General features: G+C 30.2%; 1 protein-coding gene across 5 annotated transcripts; it reads left to right on the top strand.

Annotated features, from left to right (window-relative positions):
• The first annotated feature begins 5 nt into the window (after positions 1 to 5).
• Positions 6 to 24,148, top strand: LRR (capping protein regulator and myosin 1 linker 1 leucine rich repeat protein). Of its 5 annotated transcripts, XM_074141320.1 has the most exons (30): positions 6 to 194; positions 577 to 674; positions 744 to 794; positions 2,402 to 2,461; positions 3,289 to 3,407; positions 4,373 to 4,517; positions 4,665 to 4,738; positions 4,811 to 4,975; positions 8,067 to 8,164; positions 8,291 to 8,332; positions 8,563 to 8,711; positions 8,796 to 8,873; positions 9,944 to 10,125; positions 10,265 to 10,416; positions 11,815 to 11,957; positions 12,420 to 12,535; positions 12,610 to 12,747; positions 12,830 to 12,989; positions 13,541 to 13,693; positions 15,373 to 15,486; positions 16,586 to 16,761; positions 17,027 to 17,114; positions 17,886 to 17,963; positions 19,456 to 19,476; positions 19,843 to 19,972; positions 20,119 to 20,233; positions 20,502 to 20,541; positions 20,628 to 20,697; positions 21,119 to 21,190; positions 22,776 to 24,148. In XM_074141320.1, the coding sequence occupies exons 1-30, from the start codon at positions 158 to 160 to the stop codon at positions 22,859 to 22,861; spliced, it is 3,150 nt and encodes a 1,049-aa protein (XP_073997421.1). In that variant the 5' UTR covers positions 6 to 157; the 3' UTR covers positions 22,862 to 24,148. The 5 variants fall into 5 exon arrangements, with proteins under 5 accessions (XP_073997421.1, XP_073997427.1, XP_073997436.1 ...); XM_074141326.1 differs by lacking the exon at positions 19,456 to 19,476; XM_074141335.1 differs by lacking the exon at positions 15,373 to 15,486.
• Positions 24,149 to 25,547: the final 1,399 nt, after the last annotated feature.

Genomic DNA, 25,547 nt, shown 5'->3' on the forward strand with positions numbered 1-25,547 from the left:
TATCAATGGTGGGCAGCTACGAGCCAGTAGCGGTTGGTGTGTGAGCTTGTGTTCGTATTCTGTGGCAGTAATGTTTAATGTACTAAAGCTACTTTTCTACTATGATTAGTTGATATTTTACTTGGACATTGCTTTGCGATGTTCGTTGGCAGTTAAAATGTCAACAAGATCCCAACTTACGAAGGATTTAAATGGTAAGCTTAGTTATTTCTTACTTAAGACGTTGTTCAAAAATAAAATTTAAGGGGATTTCCCTTGATAAAAACAATTAATTTATTGTATAGAATTCAGTAGTATAACATATTAGCGTTAATGTGCACGTAAATTTTGCCTTGTTTTGTGTACTTCTACGCAACATTTTTTTAAAATGACTCATACAGCTTTATAGAATTTCAAGTGCTTTATAACATTTTTTCGCAAAATAAAGTGCTATCTCTCTAAAAATATAAAATTATCGGATATATGACGAATTTCAAAAGGTTTGCATATATGACAAATTAAACATTTGAACATTTTTATCATTTAGAACTTAACACTACAGAACTATACTTCCAAGTTATCTTGTAAATGTTTTAGAAAGCGTTACAACACTACTTGGTAAGAGGATTAAAATATTGCTGAAGAATGTAGTTAAATTGGAATCAAAAGGGGACAAAACCGAAAATCGAGTTTTGGTAAGGATATCCTTTGTGAACGTTTTTTAAAATGTTTTTTGTGATAGTGACAATTTTGTTTGTTCTTAGGTATTTTCGCCATGCCGGCTATTTTTATTAACAGCAAAGGTCCCTACAAGGGTAAGTTTAATTTTTCTTTATATCTACTCGACTTGATACAGATTTCAGATCAGATTTTGATATTAAAATCGGATTGTGTGATTCAGTCCTATGTTTACCAAACCACTAATAAAGCAAGAACCAGTTTTTAAGGTTAATGTCTTAATTTATTATACCAGGACGTTAAAATGAGTAGCTTCTTTTATTTACCTCTAAGGTATTTGTTTATACTAACTCCCAAACATAATTACCTTTTTCCGTTTTCTTCTTTTCTGTCAAATTAAAAATTAATTTTTAATCAATTTAATTTTCGGACATTTAATTTTTCAAACCATGTTTTAATTGTATTGTTTTAGTATCTCTTATTAGTAGGGAACGGATTCGTATGTATTTACATATTTTTTTCTAGGCAATTTACAGACGTTTTTCAACTAGAAGTATTCATACTGACACTTTTTAAGCCGTTTGAGTCTACTTTTATTTCACATATTTCCACATATTTGGATGTTATCGCATATTTATACATATTTGATTAAAATAAATAAATATTTCTATATATTTAATCAAAATATGTACATATTTTTCATTTTGGGCATATTTTCATAATTGGGAGGTGGTTGACAGGAACTGTGAACCACAGACTGTAGGGCTGTGAATCACAGTGGGTACAATGGTTATTGTAATTTACACAGAATGCTGCTAAACAATGACGGGCACTTGTTAGTTCTTTGAAGTTGTCTGACGTTGTCTGTTCTTTCAGCTCGTTCGTTGAAGTGTCCAATTCATTTCGTTCGGTCACTTAGTGTATTCTTTTTTGGGTGAAATGCCACGAACATCGTCGGCCTCAAACAAACAACTGGTTGCTAAATATCTTCGCGAGTTTCCAGCAGAACTTTTTCGAAGTGATGGAGACATTTTGTACTGCACAGCTTGTGACAAGCGCGTTTCTTGCTCTCAACGTTCCCAAGTCACCCAACATATTGCCACCGGATCGCACATAGAGAATAAAAACAGAAAGAAAGAGAGGACGTCCTATCAAGCCTTCCTTACATCTCCATCATCAAGTAAGTCTACTCTGAGTACAGATCTGTGTCGGGCTTTGGTTAGAGCAGATATCCCTTTCCACAAACTTAAAAATCCTCATTTCAAAGGATTTTGGTCGTTACAAGTCCATCTTACGCCCAGATCGTCGTTACTTTACGTTCCAGATCGTCGTCACTTTACGTTCCAACATTTGAAATTTCATGTGGTTGCAAACAATTTCGAAGAGTGAAGTTTTCAAAATTGAAAATTTAACAAATCTTTTTATAAATAGTAAAAATGTTCTTTGTTGTATAAATCATTATAACTTGTAAAAACAAATTATTTTGTTCCTAATAAATTATTATAAATTGTAAAAATGTTCTTTTCTTGTATAAATAATTATAACTTGCCCCCCCCCAAAATTCCATTTTCATAAAAAAAAATGTCCATTTTACTTAAATATTCCAGAAAATATTTTAAGAAAATCACATATTTTCCACATAATTGACGAAAATAAATGCATATTTTAGTTAAATATTTGGCATTTTTAAATACATAAAAATCCGTTCCTTACTTATAAGGTTCAATTTGTTTTTGTTTTCTAGATCGACTGCCATTTTCATTATTTAGAAATAAAAGGAATTGAGACTAGAAAAGACAACGCGGTAAGAATTTTCTGTGTTTTATGCTATTTATTTAAATTATTTAATTGTAATTTGTTGCTTAAAAGTATCATAATTTTATTTGTAATAAATTTCATCTTTAAAAAAAGTTTACTTTCTAAAAACCATTTGTTATATTTGATCATGGCTCGAAGCTCAGAAATAGTGTCTTAAAATTTAAAAAAAGTAATTTCTAAAATCTAGTTCAGCTGCGGAAGTTGATTGTACGTTTCATCCTAATAATTTTCTGCTGTAGTGATTCCATGATCACAAGCCAAGACATAGTAGCTGAACTGTATTCTTTTGTTCTTATCGTTGTAATTTGCCGCTCTCTTTAATTTTAAGCAAAATCCATAGTTTTAACGTGATATATTTATCACATGTGTCACACATTTTTTCTAGAATGGATTCCATATTAATTTATCTAATAAATTTATAACTAATATAATAAATTACTTTCCACAATAAAGCAATCTTAAAGCGATTACTAATTGTTCAGTTACATATATATGGTTTTTACTTAAAATACCACAAACTGAATATTTAAAGGTTTCGACTTTCTTATTTCTTTTTCTTATATTTTGTTTATTTTATCATTATTTTTTGTCTACCTTCCAACAAAAAGTCCTGTTCATGAAAGGATATACATATGTAAATATATGTATATAATTGCGAATCCATTAATTGAAGTAGTGGATCCTGTAAATGCTATTGACTATTTTTTTTAATCAAACCAAACTTTCCTTAAATTTAAAAGAGTAATAATTAAAAAGAAATTTAAAAACATGTAACCAACGCTTTTATTTTATGACTTTTTATTTTTTCAACAGTTGAGTTTTTTAATTGGAGAAAAATGGTACACTTTTTTATGTCAATCTGGAGAGGTGGAGAGTATGTTACATGCTCTTTGTGCAGCCCTTCAGGTCATCTTTCCAGGAGTTCCACTTCAGTGAGTAATTTTAATTTCTTAATTAATTTCTGATATTAATTCTCCTCATTACAGAGTGTTTTTAATCATTGTTCCAAAGAATAACATTAAAAAATAATATAGTGTAACAACGGCCACTTATCCTGTGGGATCATTATAATAGTGTGTTTTGTTGCAAATAAGTCGTATTAAGTATTAAAATTAACATATATGCATTTAAAATATATAAATGTATATATATATATAATAATAAATGTATATATATATATATATATATATATATAAATAAATCTATTTATAAATTTATTTATTTATATAAATTTTCGTACTTTTAGCGTGTCTGTAGCGTTGAAATGGACATTTCACAAAAGCGAGCACATAATTAGTTTATGGGTAACCCTGATTATCTTAAAGTAATTTTACTTTTGGGAGTTAGGATTATGTGAGTTCTAAGTTCTTTGGTCGGAAGAGAATGTTTGAGAAGCTTAGGCCGCTTCTTAAAATTACTGGATTTCTGTGAAACCCAAGGGGAATATGGATAACGCTTTAGGTGGTTTAAGTTTTGATAATGATGACCATAATACATTGAGCAAGTTGATTGTTCCGTAAACAAATATGGAGCAGTATCAAACTAATTTCTTGCTGAAATGAAGCTGTATTTACACGATGTCTAATCTAGTTTGAACTGACGATAGTTACAGTAGTTTTGTATAGCTTTTAACTGTGCTCCGCCTATGTGTACAAATGAGAAAGGCTAAATTACTTCCTTTTACGAGCAGGTTTCAGAAGTGGTGCTGAAATTTCATTTCAATTCTATAAAACTTGAGGAGGTTTTAATTAGCTGCTGTAGCGTCTACTGCATCTAATACGAAAAATTATTGTCGTTTTGTTCTTTAAAATAGTTCATAGTTTTTACAAAAAACTATTATAAGATTTACTAACTATTTTTACTATACAGAGTTTGTTCATAAATCATAATGTTCTAGGCAAATAGTAGACAGGATGAGTGTGGACGGTTTCGAACAGATAATGACCACACCTTCAACTCAACCTGCTTGCGGTGCATTTTCTACTCAGTATGCCTGTATGTGCGACTTCCATGGACTTCCTTATCGAGCAGAAGTCGCTTGGGTTAGTGATACTTTCATTAAGGCAATCATAACTTAGTAAATTCTCTAAAGTTCATAAAGAAATGAAATAACTGTTTTATTGCTGTTTATATGCTATATATAATCTATTTTATTTTGGATTTCTGTTTATCAAATTAACATATTTAAGGATGTGGATACAATCTATGTGAGTCACAATACACGAGAGCTATCTTTGAAAGATTTCGACCACCTTGAACCTAAGTAAGTTTGAGATAATTACTGGAGCTTAACTACTTTTTTTAATGTGCATAACTAATACTTTCAAAATATTAGAGATATGGTGCCTATTATTTCGGCGTTGGAACACAATCGCTGGTTCACTGGATTCAGAGCCGCTAATAGCAAGCTGACACATGAAGCTGTGGATAGAATTTTACACGTAATTTCCAGATCGGTTACTCTTGAAGTGATTTCCCTATGCAACCTTTCACTAAAATCGTTAGTATTAATAAAAGTGTATAAATATTCATAAAGAAATACTTAAGTACTTTTTCTTTTTTTTAAGTTTATATCAGTGTATTTCATCTAATTTCGGTTAAGTAGAGTAGAAAATATATAAAACAAGAGAAGCATTTTTAAGTGAAAATTGTATACATTTTAATATTGAAAATTAATTAATACGCATTTTACGGAATTCTCGAACATACAAGAGAATAATGTCTTAAATATTTTATTTGATACTGCAAATAAAATTTCTAATAGTGCCACAAAAACCGCTTTTTTTTTTGTCGGTAGATTTTTTTTATTAGACAAAAAATTTTTTAAAGTTAAATTTTTTAATAAATAATAATGGCAGATTTAAGAAAGTAAGAAAGGTTTAACAACTTATTCTCTGCATCAAATTAAGATCGTTGTTAAAATATTTGGATCGTGACTCATTTCCTTTCTCCTTGAGATGTCGTCTTCTTTTTCTTTAGTTAATAGTTTTCAACTCGTTTTATTTTCCATTTTGTAGAACCCTAGGCTTTTTTTTTTTACTACAATGCTCAACATTCTAATTGATAAAGGTTTCTCCAAATTTAATCTCTTTTAGAAATACCGTACAATTTAATGAAATAAGGCCTTAACTGGGAATCATCCTGAACAGTCCTATAATCATTTTTCCTGGAAAAAGTTGTGATGTAAATGTTATTCCTCTAAGCGAAATTAATTTATCAATCTTAAGACATTAGCTGTAGTGGCTATCGAGAAAATTGCGGAAAACTGAAAACTCTTCAGAAAATTCACCCTTCCAGCTTACCATTTGTATTAAACTCAGATTTTTAGCAACTTATTTACTCATTTTTTATGATATGATGAATGATACAATGGAAATGTTCGTCTAGAGCCCACTACTATCCGAATTTTTTTTTTTTTGAATGAGCAGAAATATGGTTCTAGGAATTTCCACTCTTTTAGGTGGGTATGATAAGTGGATTTGTGTTTGGGAGATGCGCAGTTCGAATACCGCGAGTAGTTACTTTTTATTTATTAGAAAAAATGATAGGTGTTAAAATATATGTTTTTGTCTCCTCCACAACACCTAATTGGTAGTTGGACGTTAAGTCCTGCGTGATAAATTAGGTGATTTTTTTGCCATCCCAATTTAATAAGAATTTATTTATTTAATACCTAGGTACTCTCTAGTGAATATGAAAAAAAGAAGGCGTCTGAGAAATGGACTGTTATTCTGGATTCATGGGACTAGTACACTAATACCTCACTTGACGTCGTGGTTACGTTACAAAAAAACACGACGCAAAGTGAATTAAGATTTTCTATAGCAAACCATGTAAAGATCGAAGATAGGTTCCAGGGTTACGAAAATACTACTTTTTAAAAAGAAAATTGAACAAAGGAAACATTTAAAAAGCAAAAATAATATAAAATTTTATTACATATATACAAAAAACAAAAAAAAACGTATGTATTCAATTAAAAATTATGAAAAACAAAATTAAAATTAATCACTGTCTGATGAGTCCATAGTGGCTGTTGTCGTAAGTCGGTTGTGAGTTGGCTATGTACAGCCGTTATCAGTTTATGTATTCCATGAAAATATCGTGCGAGTTGCGAACTCGCTGCAAAACCACTTACCACTTATGGGTATAAACTCATGGAATACATAAACTGATAACGGCTGTACATAGTTTTTGCTCCGTGTAGAACCCGACTAAAATTAGCAAAACAAAGTGAAAATAAAACTGCAGATTGCGTTGATTTTTAGTTAGTAAGGGAATCCCCGAGTTTTGATGGCACGACGAATTAGAATTAAAAATCTAACGACGCAGAGTGAAAATTAGTACTAATTAAGCAGCGACGCAACTTCGAAAAAACGCAAAACGAAACGACGCAAAGCGAGGTATTGGTGTATAAAGCTTTTTTGTTGAACATTGTGAATAGAGGTCCGAGGTAGAGGAAACATCACTGATCCTCAGTTAATATGTCAAGATTGGTAATTTTATCAAGACTATGTGCTGGATAATTTTTTAAAAATCTCTCTCTCTCTATTTCTCTCTTTCTCTATCTGTTCCGTAAATTTTGAGAGAGAACCGTAGCAGCACCTTAGAGAAAAATCACTAGGTCCTACTCTGATAATCTTTTATCGTGAAAATAATTTTAGGATTTTAGAACAGTAAATTTTTCATTAATTTTTAGTACAATGTTATTGCATGATATTTGTGAGAAAAAAAGTCGTTTGAACGAGGACTTGAATATCTTGATTTTTGTGTGGTTTTTTTATTCAGTTTTTATGTATCTATTGTCTGTTCAGTTAAAATACATTGCTTTTGTTTAAAACACAAACGTGGAAATTGAAGTGGTTCGGGAATAGACAACATGTAAGCTGTAAGCAATCATCTTAACCTCTGTTTGAGTTTTGTTGCATACCTACTACCATTAAATTAAATTAAAGGATATGTATTCAGTAAAGTTTAGTCTAAGGTAAATTAGGGTACAGCAGTAAGAGAAAGTCATATGAATATTTCACACATTAAATTTCAATTATTTTAATGGTGCTCTTTTGCCGGAAGTATATTTCTAATAATGTTCATGATCAAGCACCTTTCACCTATAATGCATTCAAAATCTTTCACCGTAACGAGGTAATTGCGTGTCACGGTAGATGGCAAAGTGTGTAATGTTAATTACCATTAATTAACATTTTCAGTTTCTACTGGTGCGTAAGATAATTTTCTCGGGCGCACATGTTTTAAATCTTCTTTATTTGTTGTACAAATAATTTCTGAAAAAAACATAAAAATATTTGGGTGATTTTGTTTATATTCATTTTTTTTTTAATTATTATTTATTTAAAGACATTGTTTTATTATGCTCTGTAAATAAAAAGAGATTAACGTTGTTATGTATCAGATGGAGTTAGTTACATAGATGTTAGTTAATGTCAGCAAAATTAGGTTATGATTCCAGACTGATTGATTCTTAATATACAAATTGCATTCAATGATAATGCATTAACAAATAAGCATTTATTCGAATTCGTATAATTTTTAATTTTATCATTCAAAATTGATTTTATTTTATTTTTCAGGGACTTCGTTAATCGACTTTGTTCGGCTGTGCAAGTCAATGCAAATATTCAGTTGAATTCAATTGATTTGTCTAACAATCCTTTAATAGAAGATAAGGGTAAGGTCCAGAAATAAAGATTATAGTTTATGAATAAATTAATAATTGTTAACATCAGTGTACAAGTTCTTTAAATTTATTCTGGTGTTTTGATAATCTTGAAATTTTGATTCTCTTTTGTTTTAGGTGTAAATAGTTTATGCAGTATCTTAACTAAATTAGTTCAAGGTGGGTCATGTTTTCTATAAATCAAGTAGAATTAAAGTTTTTTTAAGAATTATGGTTGAATATGTTTTATTAAATGCATTTTAAAGTTTAAAACTTTAAGGTTGTTTTTACTTTTAATTTCTTTTGGACGCAATTCAAGTATCCTATTGATATTTTAGATGCAAATCCACATTCTACTCTCTTTAGGCGCCTTTGGTAATATTGATTATTGTATTGTTTCAATTTTTCAGAAGGTAAAGGTATTTCTCACCTAAATTTGAGCCATACAGGTCTCACTGCCAAGGGAATAGGACAACTGGCGCAGTGTATGGTGACATTGCGACCGCAATCATTAACTTACCTGAATCTTAGTGGCTGTGTAATCAGAGAAGAAATAAATGTTAGCTACATGATTAGCTGCTAATATTAATTTTGAATCACTAAAAAATTATAAGTACTGATTTATCAATTCTACAAATTTCAGGGCCTCTGTAGTCTCCTAGCTGAACCTAACGCTATCACACATTTAGATATTTCAAATACGGATATAATATTAGATACAGTAAGTTGTATTTTTTAAAATATGTTTTTCTTTTTAATTTTTCGAAAGATAAGGACTTTTATGTTTTGAATTTCAAAAACTGTGTACTAATTATAGTTTTACTCAAGAAAGAGGTTATCATGGTTTATAGTATTTTGGATTCCTATGTGGGATAACGGGATCGAATCCAAATGCTGGCTCATACATTTTCCTTTCCTAGGAGCTTCATACAGCCCACTTTCCGGTGATTGACAGGTGGTTGCCTGAGGTGAGACCGGCACTGCACTGAAAAAAGCTCTAAAACGACAGTGACCTGAATATTTTGGACGGATTTTTAGAAAAAATAGGACCTATCGACGAATAACGCCCTTAACTCGGAAAATCTATTACACAAAACAATGATAATTATCCTTGAAACCAAAACATTTTAACTGGGTAATCAATAATCCATAGTCATGAGTTATCTAAATGGGATCTGACTACTGATATAAGAAGAATAGACATTCATAAACACAACATATTGCGAGAATTTAGTTTTCAATTTGTGTGTGTATGAAAGTACGATGATTTTCCTTTTTTAGTAAATCTAATAAAACATTAAACTTGTTACTTTCTTCTCTTTAAGTGTTTGTCTCAGAAAAAGTGTAAAGTTACTATGGAACTTATTTTTACACTTTCTAAGATCAGCTTATCAAGCAAAAAACAAATTATAACTTATGCTAGCAGCGTGAGGCAACCCGAGAAACATTTTTGGAAAATATTTCTCTATAATTTATCGGATGCAGAAACGGAGTGAGACTTAAGATTATAGTTACACGAATATCGCACGGAACATTGAAGGAATCCTTGTATTATATAAGTTTCTGAAACAGCTCATTGAAACGCAAATTGTTAAAATTTCTTTTCTACATTCTTACGTTTCTGCTACTAACTTTCTCTCGTTCAAACTTAAACTCTCAAGTTGTACAAGGTTTTAGACATTAGTTTAATTAAGCTAGAATATTACTATAGAATGATCAAGTTTTGTATATATCAATTTTTTGACATAGTTGAATAATATATTACTATTATCTTTTAATTGGTAATTGTAGGTATTTGGCGCTCTGTTGCGAGGCTGTTCCACAAGTCTTGTACATCTAAATTGTTCCCGTAACAGCTTTTGTGTAAAGAAATGTAAAGAGATGCCACCATCCTTCAAACAGTTTTTTACTAGCACTTTGTCACTTAAATATTTAGATATGAGTCATTGCAAACTGCCAATGGAAGCCCTAAAGTTAGTTGTTTACTATTAAATTAGAATTGTACATAGAATAAAATCCAGTGTTTACATCCTTGAATTAAAATTGTTATTTTATGAGAGCATTTAAAAAGTAAAATTATATAATTTATATGTTTTTTATTTTTGTTTTGAGGAATCTCTTGCTGGGACTTGCTTGTAATGAATCAACAGTTGGATTAGAGCTGGATTTAAGTTGTAATTGTCTCGGTAGCTTGGGTGCCCACGTTTTAGAATCATGTATTCATGGAGTCAGAGCAATTTCTTCCTTAGATATATCCGATAATGGTAAGTACCAATATTTTCTATGTAAGAGCAGAACATATAAAATTATTAGTATAACTTTGATTCTGGTATGCTCAAAGGAGTATATCCATCTCAACAAATTTTGCAGGAGGCCGGAAATATATTTATCTTGTTTAAATATAACTTAAAAAATAAATAAAACTTTTATTTATTTTGGATAACCCTTTCCCTTGTACTTTAATTGGTATTGAAAATTTTTGAAGAAAAAAATTTCTGCGTAATAAATATTAAAAAAATTATTTTTGGTAAATCAGCATTACCGGCTAAAAACTTCTGTGATATAAAGACACAATCATCGAGGGTTGCAGGTGACAGTAACTTTGGAAAGTCTTTTCTTTACATAACCTTATGAATCATCCCAAAGCTAACAGATTTGTATGCATGCATATAATATTATACATTTATTACATGTATGCGAAAACGCTATTAGAGGAGAGTTGTGATTGTGCAACTCACATGCTAAAAAAGACGTGGTTCATTTTATGCGAGAAGTTCACTTCTGTTTGAGATTCACCTCTATATTTTAGGACTCCGCACTTCACTAAAATCTCTTACTTATTTCTTTTATGATTAGTCCTGATCCTAGAGTTATCAGATAGGGCCGAAATGCCTAGTTTTTTCGCCCGAAATTTATCTAAGAATTCAACTTATAGGTTCTACCAGTCCTCTTTTTTCTTTTAAATTTTCATTTCATTGTCTGTATTTAATTCAATTTCTAATATTTGTTTTAAATTATTTTATAATTCAATTTCTATTATTTTAAATTATAATTTGAATTATTTTCATTATTACATTACTAGATCGTACATTTCGTACCGGCCTCCAGCAGATGTACCCATTACATTGCTGTAAATTACTTTTCTGTATTACACACTTTCTTTAAGTATAAGTACTGTAAAATAAATTTATACCAGTACATATAAGTAAAGTAAATCTATCTACAAGCTATGATAGCTAAAGACAACGATATAACAATCTAAACTGCATCAAGAGAAAATCATGGGACTTGAAAAAAAAGAGTAAAAGTAAAGTAATGCCTATTTATTCAGGCGGGCTTTACATCCAACTACCAATTAGATATTGTGGACGGTGGCGACTTGCAAACATACTTTACTGCACAGTTCTCATAATAAATATTAAATAAAATCTTTAGCTTTGCAGGTCTCGCCTCTAACCACTCCGCTACCGTTGTGCTTAAATCGTGCGATTTATTAGGCCTTTTTTTTCATTAAAACACAGCTTTACAATTTTAAAAGACTGATTTACTCATTGCAATCTCCGCTCTCCTCAAAGTCTTGTGTTCGAGTTTCTTGCAGATGGCTGATCCATTTTTTTTTTTTTTTTAATTAGTATGCGTTGTAATTATACTTAATTCTTTAGCTATCGAGACGGAACTTGGAGGTGTAGTTCAAGCTGTAGGGAGAAATAAGTCAATAGTCGAGCTTAAAATATGTAAAAATTTACTTGGAATGAAGCCTAAACATATTGCTCCTGTAACGGACGCTATTATTCACACAATTCAGGTTTGTTATTAGTTATTATTATTATTATTATTTTGTTTTAAATGTGTGTTCTTGTTAAGAATGAATTTCTCTCGTTGTAACTAAGAAAACAAGGCGTACTTTTAAGTTTAAAATATAACTGCAAGATTTTTTTTTTTCATATTAAAACGTATTGATTTAAGGAAAACATTATTTAATTGATTTCACTTTGCGAGATTGTGATTTCAATGAAATACCAATATTTCATGTATTAAGTAAAGCTGTTTCCTCTCAAATTAGCATACTACAGAGACCTACAAATTAGACCTACAAAGTCATAACATTTTATTTGAAGTATCAATGTATAAAGTAATATCAGCATACTAAAGGATTGAAAATTAATAAGAGCCATTTTTTGAAGAGAATATTTTCATCGAAAATTAGGATATATGTGCTGAATTTTTCGCTGTAAATTTATCGAAATTTATTGCTTGCTTTTTGTAGGAGGATGACTGTGTTCTAGAGACATTGTCCGTTGCAGATTGCAGATTAAAAAATGAGATTCACACCTTAATCAATGCACTTGGTAGTAATCAGTGCCTTAGATCCCTAGATATAAGGTAATCACATTTTGATAAATTTTAATGCATTTATTTATATATATAAAAAAATATTATTAAGAATTCTTCTCTAGTGGTAACAATATGGGTGAACTCGGAGCGAGATTGTTAGCGAAAGCTCTTCAAACCAATTGTAAATTGAGAAGCCTTGTGTTTGATAGAAACAACATTACCTTGCAGGGTTATTCAGATATAGCTTATGCTATGAACAGGTTTGTAAAAATTTCTAATCCGCGTGAACTACAAAATCTATATTTAATTCTAAATTACTCTTTTTTTTTTGTTTTTTAAAAGCAATTTCAGTTTAGTATACATGGGTTGTTTGGTGCATGATGTGCTTCCTTGTATGAAAATATCACCAGATAAGACTGAGCAAGTTCTTGGAACGATTAACAAAGCATTATTTAGAAATTCGACGCCCGGTGGAAATACAAAAGTACTCAGGAGGCAGCATGTCAGTTTATTTTTTATTTAATTAAAGTACTTAGGCAGTATTAAATAATTTTGCAAATATAACTTATAACTTAAGATTCAATGCACAATGAGCACCAGGTTTAAATATTGATCCTTGTAAGTTAACCGAGTTAAGTATTGGCCCTTTAGTTATGAGAGTTATTATGGTAACCTATGAGGTTTTTTTTTTTTTCAGTTAACTCAAAAGCAGGAGATTATCTTACCTCTGGTTCTGAATTTCTAGCCGTTTGCTTCTCTTCGGAATAATTAGGCTAATTTTTAAGCAGTGTGTCAACTTTACTTCTTTTACATTTTTTAGAGGCGTACAGATTATCGCTTCAAAACAGTTTCAGTTTTTTATAATGAGATAATGTTTGGGAACATACCCTGATTTAGAGCACGATCTATAGAATCTGTTAGAATTAAATTAGAATATGGTGCTAAGTTATAAAATTTGCAACATTTAATTTACATGATAAATAATTAGTTTCACTTCCATTCTAAACTATTTTTACTGTGAAGTTTATTAAACATTTTAAATATTTTGCTTAGGGAGTTCTAGTAAATTGTAGCCAACAGACTTTAGAGAGGGCCATTACTCAAACACAAGAAACCATTAAGACATTATCTCAAACAAATAATGATCATACTAGTGCGGTTAATGCTGCCACTGCACTTATTGAAGATGCTGACAACGCCAAACAGGTAAAACGATAGGAATATTTCACAAAAAAAAAAAAAAAAAAAAAAAAATTGAACGTACATTATCACTTAAGTTGCAAAAATTGTAATATTAATAATAAATACGCTGTACCTTCAAGTAGCCGTTTCCGGGAAAACATTAAAAGGACATTAATTTTTTGACCAAGATTCTCTTAAGTTTTATAATTTTATTCTGAAACATTTTATTTTCATCGTCTTTAAACGGTTTATGCCTTTCCTAGTTGGAATTTCCTGTGTGTAAATATTGTAAATAATCACCTTACATTTATGATTCTCCAAAACCTGTTTTACATTTTAGACAACAAATCATACATCAAACATTGATGGTTTTTATATATCTTTAAGTAAATATTAATAAGTTACAGGGAGATTTAAGGCACTAAATTCTTTTCCTTTCCGAGGAAAAATTAAGTATAATATGAGCAGACTACATTTAAGAAATGTTTTTTCTTACTTAAGCATCTAGATTAAGTTATAGCATTTTAATGCACATATATTCTCATGGGCTGTCTTGTCATTGATTCCTCTAACACGTTTCAAGTCACAGTTTAAGCTGTACAACTGCTCGCATAAGTTGGTGTTTTTAGAAATAGGAGAATTATTTGGATTGTTTAACCAGTTATTCATAAAACAGGCACAATGAAGAAACATTTTTAAATTTTTTCAGAATGTACAATTCTTTCAAATCTCTCTTAGAGAATTGGCCAATATATTAAAGAAAATTAATAAATTGTCAAGATACTGTGATGAGAAGATGTGGGAGATATCAAAAGGAGCTGGCGTGAACTTCAGAGGCTTCAGAAGCCCTAATTATCTGAATTTCATTCCCTAAGTCTATATTATTTGTTCTTTCTATTTTGATTAATCTTTAAAAATGATTAAATCCCACTTCCTTATCTTGTTTTTCCAGTTTTTGTTCTTGTGTATTTATTTTCCATGTATTTAACTCCAGAGTTTAACGATCCTTCTAACAATTACTTACATTCCATTTCATTTTTCTTTGTCTTTGTGAGTACAGCTATTTTAAATTGCCTATAATTATTTGGTAAAATAACGTCTTGGTTAAAAACTTAGTTCTTCTACAAAATGTGTAATCTTCACAGGAAATCCAGGATGTTGAATCAGAACGGTTTTATTCTTGTAGCCTTTTAGCGTTTGAGCTCGAAGCAGATATCTCTAAGCTGGAGGAAAAATAGATTGGATTTAATGTGCACTTCCCTTCGGCCTGGGCAGGTTTTTTTAAATTAGGCTTGGAGTCCTTTTTAACCCTTACTAATAGAAAGGAAAGTAGAAAGAAATGGAAGTTATGTTAGGGAAAGAAGCAGGAAGGAATCGGGTTAAAGAAGCCCCTGAGACAGTTGATTCCAAGGGAATTCCTTTTCAGACAAGGAAAGAAAAAAAAAAGGTGTTATTTATAAGCAGTGCGATCCCATACATCCTCTGAAAATAAGTAGGGCTTATTCGGAAGCTTGATTAATTATAAAAACCATTTGAAGAAAAATATAAGATATTGAAATATGCATCCCTGAAATAAATTTGGGATGAATTGTAAATAGTGACAAAATAATTGATTCTAGTACAAATATAAAAAAATGTCTTTTAAAAAATTTTTGTAATCGTGTTTTTTTGGGGGGTGTAATTAAACTTTTTGGTGGTATCAGGTGTTCGGACGTCTGCAAGATATCGCGGAAGGGGGGGATATAACGGCCTCAGTTACACAGAAGCTGACGGCCGTCTCACAGGACATAGCCTTGATTCTGCACAAGCATCTGCATGTGAGTACTTTTGAAATATAACTTGAATTCTTCGAAAGTACTTTTTTCTTATTTTTTTTTTTTTTTGCCACATTATTTATAAAACGTCTAATTTTTGTGCATGATTTTTTAAACATGTGCATGTTACTTTCATTATCTTTTCTTATTAAAGTTTTTAAGGTTTATTTAAAGATTAAATATTTTAGAGTACTATGGGATTAATACACCCGAATACTAAAAGTTATTTACTTTCTCCCAACGGTTTTTAGAATAAAGAATCAATTTTTAAAAAAAAGTGCATGTGTAGCCCCAAACTTGATATTACATTTATATATCACTTATCACTTCAACACTTACTGCAATTTTATTGGATGATTTTTTTGTTCTTTTCATCTTCCACCTACTTTCTTTCAACTCGGTTTACCAATTATACCATCTTTAACATTTATTTCGAATATTTTCTCTTCAAAAATTGATTTTTGAAGGATTCTAAGATAAACTTCAAAGTAGGATTCTGTTTCTTTATTTAACGTTAAGGTAATATAATAAAATAGCTGCTAGAACTCCATATCTGGACAAGTTTTTAATTTCAAAGAATAGAGTATTGAGTGGCGGCAATTATCTACTTAGTTAATGTGCTTTCCTTCCCCAATTCCTTATATTTTGAAGTTTCCTAAACTGACTTTACTGGCTTTTCTCTGAAAGTACCACTCCTATAGCTGTCAAGTACTCATATTGTCAAGACTTCTATGGAATCTAATCATTCAAACCGGAAAAAAGAAAGAACTATTAGAAATGTACAAATGTAAATGTTCAAAATAATTTTCAGAAATGTTCAGATAGAAAAATTGATCAAAAGCCTACCACTTAAGTCCAGTCATCCCAGTTTTAAGTGCTATTCTTTTGCAGATTTGTTTAAAGAAAATATTAACAAGAGAAATTTAATATAATTGCGCTAAGAAAAAGTAGTGGGCATCTGTTTTTCAGAATTTTTTTATTTTATCTTTTCTACATTTTCTCTACTTTATTTTCACATATATGTATGCATGTTAACACTTTGATTCTTGTTTTATATTTTTATTAGAATTCAATATTCTTAATTTTTCATATTTTAATTTAGAACCGAGTCGATGAGATGTTGAATTGTGCGGAAGAATTGTGTGGAACCAGAGTAGTAAGTGAAAAAATTAAATCGGAACTGAAGACTTCTGTGGCACCTAAAATTAGTGTAGATCCTGAATTTTTAAACTCCTCAGTTGTTACCAGACCTACTTCGGAAATAACTGTTAAAGCGAGGTGAGTAATTTTTTTAATGGTAAGGTTTAGTAATTCTTATTCTTTACTTGCTCATTATTACTGTTAATTATATATACTCTTTTTTTTGCAAATGTTAGAAGAAAGAATAATTAAAAAATAATATTTCCTAACAAAAATTGAAAGTAGGTTTATAAGTTTTCAATGTAAGTTTCAAATTGTTTAAATTTTATAGTTTTTAAATCTTGTTACGAACCTTTTTCAATTTTTCTCATTTATACATATATATAAAAAATTTTGTTTTCAGTGAGATGGGGTTAATGGCAGCCACTCACCTAGCTGACAAAATCACTGATGAAGTGACTGATTTGCTCAACAAAACTCAAACGTCGCTTGTATGTATTTTCTTTTACAAAAATAAAAAAAATCCTTAGGTTTCTTTTGCTCTACTTAGTTACTTAAGAGATTTTCATTCAAAGATCTAACATTCAGACTAATTCAATAATGTAAATAATGATTTTGAAGATGTTACAATCAAAAAGCTGCTGAAATATACAAACATTCTTTATTTCGTTAAGGAAAAGTACAATCTGACAATAATAAATTAATATAAAGTATAAAGTAATTAAGAACAAAAGCCATTGGTGGTGTCCAAAATTTACATATTTATATTTACAAAGTAAGCATATTTGTTCAGACCTAGGAACAAAAAGAATCTTTCCAAAAGGTACAAAAATTTCCTTGATGAAAACTTGCAGTTTAAAAAGTTAAGTATAAAAATCTACCCCGCTTTACAAATTTGAAACAAAGCACTATTGTGACAATGGCTACAAAGTTAAATTTAATTAGATTAATCCTCTGGCACGCAACTTTGTAAATTTTAAGTCATGTTATTTGAAACCACAAATTAATATGAACTTTTTTAAAAAAATATGCAGTAGAAAAACTCCGCCCTTATTCGCTTTGGGATCGATTCATGGCCTACAGGAATCTTTTCGATTTACCTACTTTGGCGCCCCAATAATTTCTGTAAAGTGAAAATTTGAAAGAATTAAAAGTGACTTAGCTAAGAATCGAAATTATTAGTTATTTTATAGATTTTTTATTATTTCCCTAACTATCGTTTATCAATTCATTATTTTTTAAGAAATAATAATTATTTTTAGCTCGGCGGGAAGAGAAGCTCAACTCCGGATGTTTTGAGAACTATGCCAAGGCAAACGCCAGATCCGTTGCATCCTATGGTAATACTATTACACATTTTGATATCAATATTTCTATTTGATTTTTTTTTTAATTTTAAGCAACGTTTTCTTCTGAATTTAATCAGTAATTGTGTTGTTTGGACATATATGTATAATCATTTCTGAAATGCCCCCTAAATTTGGTCAGGCTGGACCTTACTACTTTGAAATAGTATTCAAAATCTAAACTTACAATAACTGCTTCGAGTCCAACTGGCTATTATTTTGCTGGATAGATTATCTGCTCTGCACAGCTATTTTTATAGCTCATGTTTTCTACGATAAGTACTGCTATTAAGTTAACAGTTGTGCCCTATCCGATTGGCAGAAAGGCTCGAAGCAGTAATTTCCTCACGTTTACTCGACTTATTTTAAAAAATTAAAAATTGTAATAGGAGGATTGCATATGTGTTTAGTGCAACTTGTTTTTTCCTAAGAGCCATTCTGTATAGCTTACTTCTACTGATGGACAATGTTTGTGTCCTATATGGTGGTTAGCAGTGCACCAATATCCTCAGACGCGCCTTATGTAATAAACAAAATAACTGATGTGATCACTCATACGATTTGCTTTTGCCGCAATTCGTTGATCAAATTAATATTATAGAAAAATTACAAAAAACAGTATTCCTGGAAAAATAGTTATAATATTAATAGAATTTCTGGGCTGTAATAGCCAAGAAACCCATCCCCCCCACCAAAAGAAACGTTTACTCGGTACTAATGATCAAACTTCATCAAATCATCAATATTTCTGACACAACTTCATTTTTATTGCCAATATCAAAGGACACTATTGCCCCCCGAAATGGGGTTTAGTAAAACAGAAAAACCTATCGAGTAAAGAGGCACTTCTGTACTTTAAAATGGAATTTTATGTACACATTTAGTTCCTGTTAATATTACGATGCACATCGTACACATACTGACATCGTACATTGCACTGAAGTAACATTACTCGTATAGAGAGAAGTCTGACCCTGCTCTTCCTCCAAAAGTGCCGTAAAGTGGGGAAAATGTTTCAAATCAAAGTTATAGATCTACGAATTTGAGTGGAACAACTTTTAAATACAGTCATTAGAACCGTTTTTGAGAAAAACACAAGTACTGAAAAATATCAAAATATTTTTGATTGACTAATTTTATCAAATCTTATGCTTTTATAGAATATAAATTATTACTGAATGTAAAACAAATCGTCGAATAGGTTTAGAGATGTAAGCAGTATATTGATAATTTTTACTACTTTCTTTTTCTAATTGCAGTTATTAACATATTTTATATCAGAAATGCGATCTACGAATACTTTGAAAATTTAATTTTATTAAAGAATATTATTTTAAAAATATATTGCCACACAAATTAGATTATATTCCCTTCTTGAAATATAATGCTTTTGTGAAACCTTATTCGTTGCCTAGTCTTTTCTTTTCACTACACTGTTGTTTACTAATACGTATGTTATTTTTGTCTCTAAATTGCTACCGTTAAGAAATTGGAATATCTAAATCTGGTGAGATATTTTATTTAATAAGAATAATTTGTATTAACTTTTTTTTTTTTTTTTTAATACGAGTTCTTTCTGTAGCAAAAATTTAGTCATTTTATAATTTCTAATTTATTTTATTCTTTTAAATAAGGTGATAGTTTTCAAAGGTACGATTGAAATGGAGTTTTTTTCTTCTTTTTTTTAACAACAAAAATATATTTAGTTAATATAGTTTTTGGTAAGAAAATGCTGATTAATTAATATCACGAGTGTATAAATAAACTTCATTTATTATGTTTTTTTGAGATGTTTTTATTAGTTTGGGTTAGCTTTAAAAACAGAAAATTTTGCTAATTCCATTCACACTTTATGTATAATTCTTTTTAAAAGGCGACCCCTCAGCTGGTAAACAAACGGAAAAGTGTTCATGGGAGAAGACTGAGGCCGAACTCTGTTGTGGATACATACAGCGCGGAGCATATCCCCGATCTCCTGCCCTCCATATCTACTTCACCTCAAGGTTAGTGATTAGATTTGAATTTAAATGCTCAGCTAAGTTCTAGTTAATTAGAGTAAAAAAACACTATTTTTTTTTATCCTGTAATCTTTATTCTATAATTTTCATTAAGAGAATTTATTTAAATTCTATTGGGAATTATTTTATAGACTCTTTGGACTCAGTCTGTGAAGGCGCTGGTCAAAGGTTACAGCATTTGGTAAAGGGAAGACCAAAGAGGATTAAAACCAGGGCTCCGACAAGGCCTAATCATAATCCTCCCATGTGAGTTCTCTTCAGTCATAGAATTTAGTTATTCAGAAATTTAATCAAATTAATGTAACTTATTTTATCATTGTTTCTACAAACTCAAAACAATAAATCACTTGTTTGCCGAGAACAGTGTAAGTTAAATCAGATAATTAAACTAAAAGTAAGTTAAAAAGAAAACCTGTAATAACTTTTCTAAGTTTATTACTTTACATAATTTTATACTTTCCTTCGTTCTACCTAATTTAAAAACTTTCGTATAATTCCTTATAACTTGTTGCAGCCTTGCTGACTCAGAAGATTTTGATTCTACTGACAATCAAGTAAGTTTCATTTCTCACAAAAATAAAGAAAAATCAAAAGTATATTTTATGTTAAATATGATTTTTTTTTTTTTTTTAAATTTCAGAGTACTACTAGTGAATTGAGTAACAGTTTAGCAAAACCAAGACCTTGGTCTGCTATATGCGATAAATCTGGTAAATTTTTATTCCTGTAATATTTCCTTGATAACTTTGGTTTGATAGTTGCTTGGACCTGAGCGTTTGCAGTCTTTGACAAGGTTGTAACTCTTATATCTTCTATTAAACTCCTATACTAAAACATTTTCAATTCTTATTCAAATTTTTTGAATGTAAAATTGAGCGCCAGTATGAAATGGGAAAAAAGCTTTTGCTATTTCAAGTTAATTTCCCGTTGACAGTAGTTTTTCTCCACAAGGCCTGGTCCGAGAACTAATCTTAGGAAAGGCGATGAAGCTAATGAATAATAAAACCTATTTGTTACTATTCAAGTATTTGCAGAATTTAATTACTCAGAATAATTATGTAAAATTAGTATTTAAAAGGTGAGAATGATTGCTGTAATTTGAATAAATTTATTTACTGTTTTGTGACGTAGAAATAGGTAGCGAAACATCTACTGCTGCCAACACCCCTGATTCAGCGGACAGCCCATCCCTCATGTCAGCAGGTCTGTATCTCAAGATTTGTAATATATTAAATTAGGGTGCTAGGCCTTTTTTTTTTTTAATGTATAGAACAACTTATTTACTTACCTCATATTGCGCTAGAACGTGGTTCAACTCCAGAAAGATCTGTTTTTAGATTTACCTTAAACTAAGGTTCACAGGCAGAGTGTGTGTTGATGACAGTGCGGTATGAGTGCTTCGCCGTTAGTGTCGTAGATGAGTTTTAATCAAAATAAACATTGAGTTACAAGATTGTTGGATTGCGTTTTACGGGTTTTTCCCTATTTGAACTTTGATAATATATATTCCCTTAATCTAGCAATCAAAATCAAAATTCCACAATTTATGCTGCTTATAATTTACACAGAAAATTCCCAGTTATTGAACTTACTTTGATTAAAAAAAACAAAAACAAAAGAATGATTCATATACTGCAATTAAGGGTTTGATTTGTTCTTGAGCTCGATAACATCTACATTTATTCCGAAAAAGCGTGCTATTTTGGGCCCTTAAAACGACACATTGGTTTGTTATAGATAACTCACTAATATTGGATTTAGCATTTGAAAAGATAAAAAAATGCACATTGCGGTTGTTGAATCTAAAACAGACAATCACAGAAAATTCCAATTGATCATTTTAGTCAAAAACCAAGAAAATTTATTTTGAGGATGTGGTAATTTTTAGCGATGTTTCTTCCAAAAGTTTTTTATTTTATTTTATTATACTGATCACCAAGTTAGGTAGCAATCTAATTCGTCTTGTAATTTTACATTTTTTCTTGGTGGTGTCACTACTTGGTCCTTGTTGAAAAAAAAAGTACCGCTTACTGTTTGTGCTTAAGAAACTGCACAAACAGAGATTTTTCGTGAGATTATTGAATTTTGGTTGATAATCAACAAGTTTAATCTAAATTCTATACAGTATGCTTGAGCTGGAGAGTTCATGGACATCCTTTCGCAGTCATAAGAGCCCACTCGGTTACTTAGTCATCTGGTTGTTTGAGTCCGTGGATAGCGGTCGATTAGCAATAAATGAAAATTGCAGCAGTTTTTTCTTTAATGCTAAAGGCCATAAGTGGTAATCAAGCAACCCAGTCTCTTGAAGCTTAAAAATGAGAAGAAAGACCAAAGGTAGTGAGTTGTTGTGGAGTACTCTACCGGATCTAAAGCCGACTTAGGTTCTTTTGTGCAATTGTAATGAAACGCAAAATTCATAATCCCAGAAGAAGTCCAGTTTCGAAGGAGGATTTATTTCCCTCAGTTCCGTTTCAGTATATGTGAATTTTAGATAAAAAGAGCTGGAATTTAGCAGAGAATAATTCTATATGCTAGGACTAATTGTGAACCCTCTAAGCCTTCAAGGTCGCCCTATAAAATAATTTGAGTGTTAAAGATACTGCTTTATTTTAGTTCAAAAACAACCTTCCCGGAACGTATGGTGCAGCGTGAAATCTTAGGGATAATACTAACAATTTTGGAAGTAATTATTTATATAGATTCCATCACATTTATAAGAAAAAACAGTTTTAAAAACAATTTCTAAATTGTGATAGAACTAGAAAATAACGATCTACATTGTTTACAGATGGAGATAAGAGATCAGTGCGAGATATTGCAGCCAGTCTCAATAAACAAGTTGCTGGGGACAGCGAGGCAAAATTAGCCACTTAACAAATGGTCTTGTGTATTCTGTTAAGCATCAGAGTCCTACAAAAGAAAAAATCACATGTAGATAGTAGGATAAGAAATCTATTGTAGGTATAAACAAGTTCAGATCACACAGTATTTTCATATCTGGACTTTATAGTTTTGTACTTGAACTCTCTTGTTTTTATTTTATTAATTTTATTTGATGAACACAGCTTTATAATTGAACAAACTTTATGTTAATATTATTTGTTGTTAGGAAGTATTTCTTTTCTATTTTTTACTATAATTTTCCCTGGGTTATAAGAAAAAGTGATATATTAAATTTGATATTTTTTGCTTTCTTGTGCCAAAGTTATCAAAATGCATTCCGCTTTACTAAAGTATTTTGGATTCGCTTTTTTCTATAAATTACAGAAATTAAGAAAATATGAAAGTCATCCACTACAACAAAAAGTTGTTAGTTTTTTACATTCCCTTTTTTTATACTTTAAAAATGTTATATATTATATATAATTAAAATGTATTTTATTTAATTGACTTGTTTTAGGTTCCTTTAGTTTCTTAAGTGACCGTACTTCCATTTGAATACAAAAAAATCATATGTAGCGTAATCGCGCAACTTGTAATATTATTCTTATTAGCAAGAATATTGAATCTTGTTTTTTGTTATTTGACCTTCCATATAAATTAAAAATTCTGAATTCAGTTGCATTCTAGTCATTTATTAGCAACAGTGTTATTACGCCTGGACCAAGTTTTATATGTACTTACTATATACTCATTGTTCTCTGCTCAAAATGTTGTAACTAAATAATTTGGTATATATTTTTTTTAACATCTATCAAACATTAGTGAAGAAAAATCTTCTAAACGTTGGTTTTTTGCATAATTCTTCCCAATTAGATTTTTACTTTATTATTATTAATTTTTTTAATGATATTTCTATTTAATTAAATATCTGTTTTTAAATTTTGTGAATTTGTGGCCCATATTTGGTGAACCATTTAATTAACGAATGAAATTGAATATTATTTTTGTAAAAGCCAGTGATAATCTTTTAAACTAATTTTTATGAGAGCCTAAAATTTAAATTGTGATAGTGGACGGAAGTTCTGAGATATGATTGTATTTAACATTTCCTCTCAGAAAACATCGTGAATAACTACTCTGTCTTAAATATAAAATAAATTGTATTAAATATTATTGTAAGAAAGTAACGCATATTCTAATAATTTTATTTCATTTGAACTTTAATACTTTCTCATTATAATAACAATAAATAAACTAGGGAATCCTGAGTTTGATAAATTCTTTTTTTAAACAATTAATTACCAGTTCTCATTTTACATCTCCTACTTTTCAGTATATTCCTTCTTCCAAAAATTGTCATTTTCATTAGCATTACTTGTTACAAACCTTTTTAAATATAATTCGAAGAATATTTTATAAAGAATCCCATTTCATTTTAACTAACTAGTTAATAAAAGTTTTAAATGTGGACATAGTTCTTTCATAAGAAATTAGTTTTCAATTGAAGTTCACCTTATTCTAAAAAATCTTAATCTAAAAGTCATCTCTGTAGCTTGGAGTTGACTTAACATATTTTTTGACATGTTGGAAGAGATTTAGTCCACAAAAAGAAATAAGCTTTCAGCATAGATAACAACTTAATAGTTGTTTGTCTATTCTCTCAGGACTTCATAAGTGTTTTGTCCAAACGATTAATTAGAGTGGGGCAAACACTGTTCAGGCGTCACCTCTTCATTAATAATGTTAAAGTAAGCACCCTACGTAGACCCTACTAGGGTCTGATTATTCTCTTTTTATCTACATGTATATATTATATACATGATTGCGTGAAACCAAACTTCTTTTCTGCTACACCTAACTTTTCTGACTTCAAACTAGAGCTAGACTAGTGCTTTTAACTCGTATGAATCAGATTTCGTTGCTTAGTATCAAAGGGTTATTTTGTTGTCAAATTCTACTTATAATTTCTCTTAATGCCTGGTTGGTTTTTTCAAATCAGGTATATATAATCTATTTTAGGTCATACTGGAATGCTTGTTCGCTATAATGCCGTCCATGAAATCTAATCGGTAGCTGGACGTAAAACCCACCTGAAAAAGTCGACAGAACCTTTTTTTTTGTTGCTTATGTGCTCAAAGAAAAATAAATAATTAGGTCCTAAGTTTTTTTTTTTTTTGCTTATATTTGGAAAAGCATTGAACGGTAAATGAAGGATGGAACACAGGCAAAAATATAAATAGAAAAAATTAGAGGAGGAAATACAAATTATCTTCCTCCATAAGAATGCAATCAAGATTGACGGTAGGTATCCCATCCAGAGTTTAGTGGGCACAGGAGAGGAATAGTCCCAACAATGGTCCGGTTCAATCAATGTTTAAAAGAGAGTATTCAAGACCAACAAATAAGATTTCAATGGATTAAAAGAAGAACAAGATGGGGTCAACAAGGAAGCTGGATCCAGTGCTGCTTCCAACGTACCAACTAAAGAGCAGTTCGGAATTAGATGAATTTATTGCAGTAAGTGTATATGGCAGTTTTGGAACTAGCAACCTTGCGTTTCCCCGATTATCATCTCTCCTCTTCTAGGTCTGCCTTTACGTTTATTGATACATCACGTTTTCGAAAATTTAAGATTCATAAATTTTGTTTTCTTTTTTTTTTGGCGCTGCAACTTGGC

This window comes from Rhodnius prolixus, unplaced genomic scaffold (genome assembly GCF_049639745.1).
Source record: "Rhodnius prolixus isolate KJV_2025 unplaced genomic scaffold, Rpr scaffold_1, whole genome shotgun sequence".
Classification (NCBI taxonomy): Eukaryota; Metazoa; Arthropoda; class Insecta; order Hemiptera; family Reduviidae; genus Rhodnius; species Rhodnius prolixus.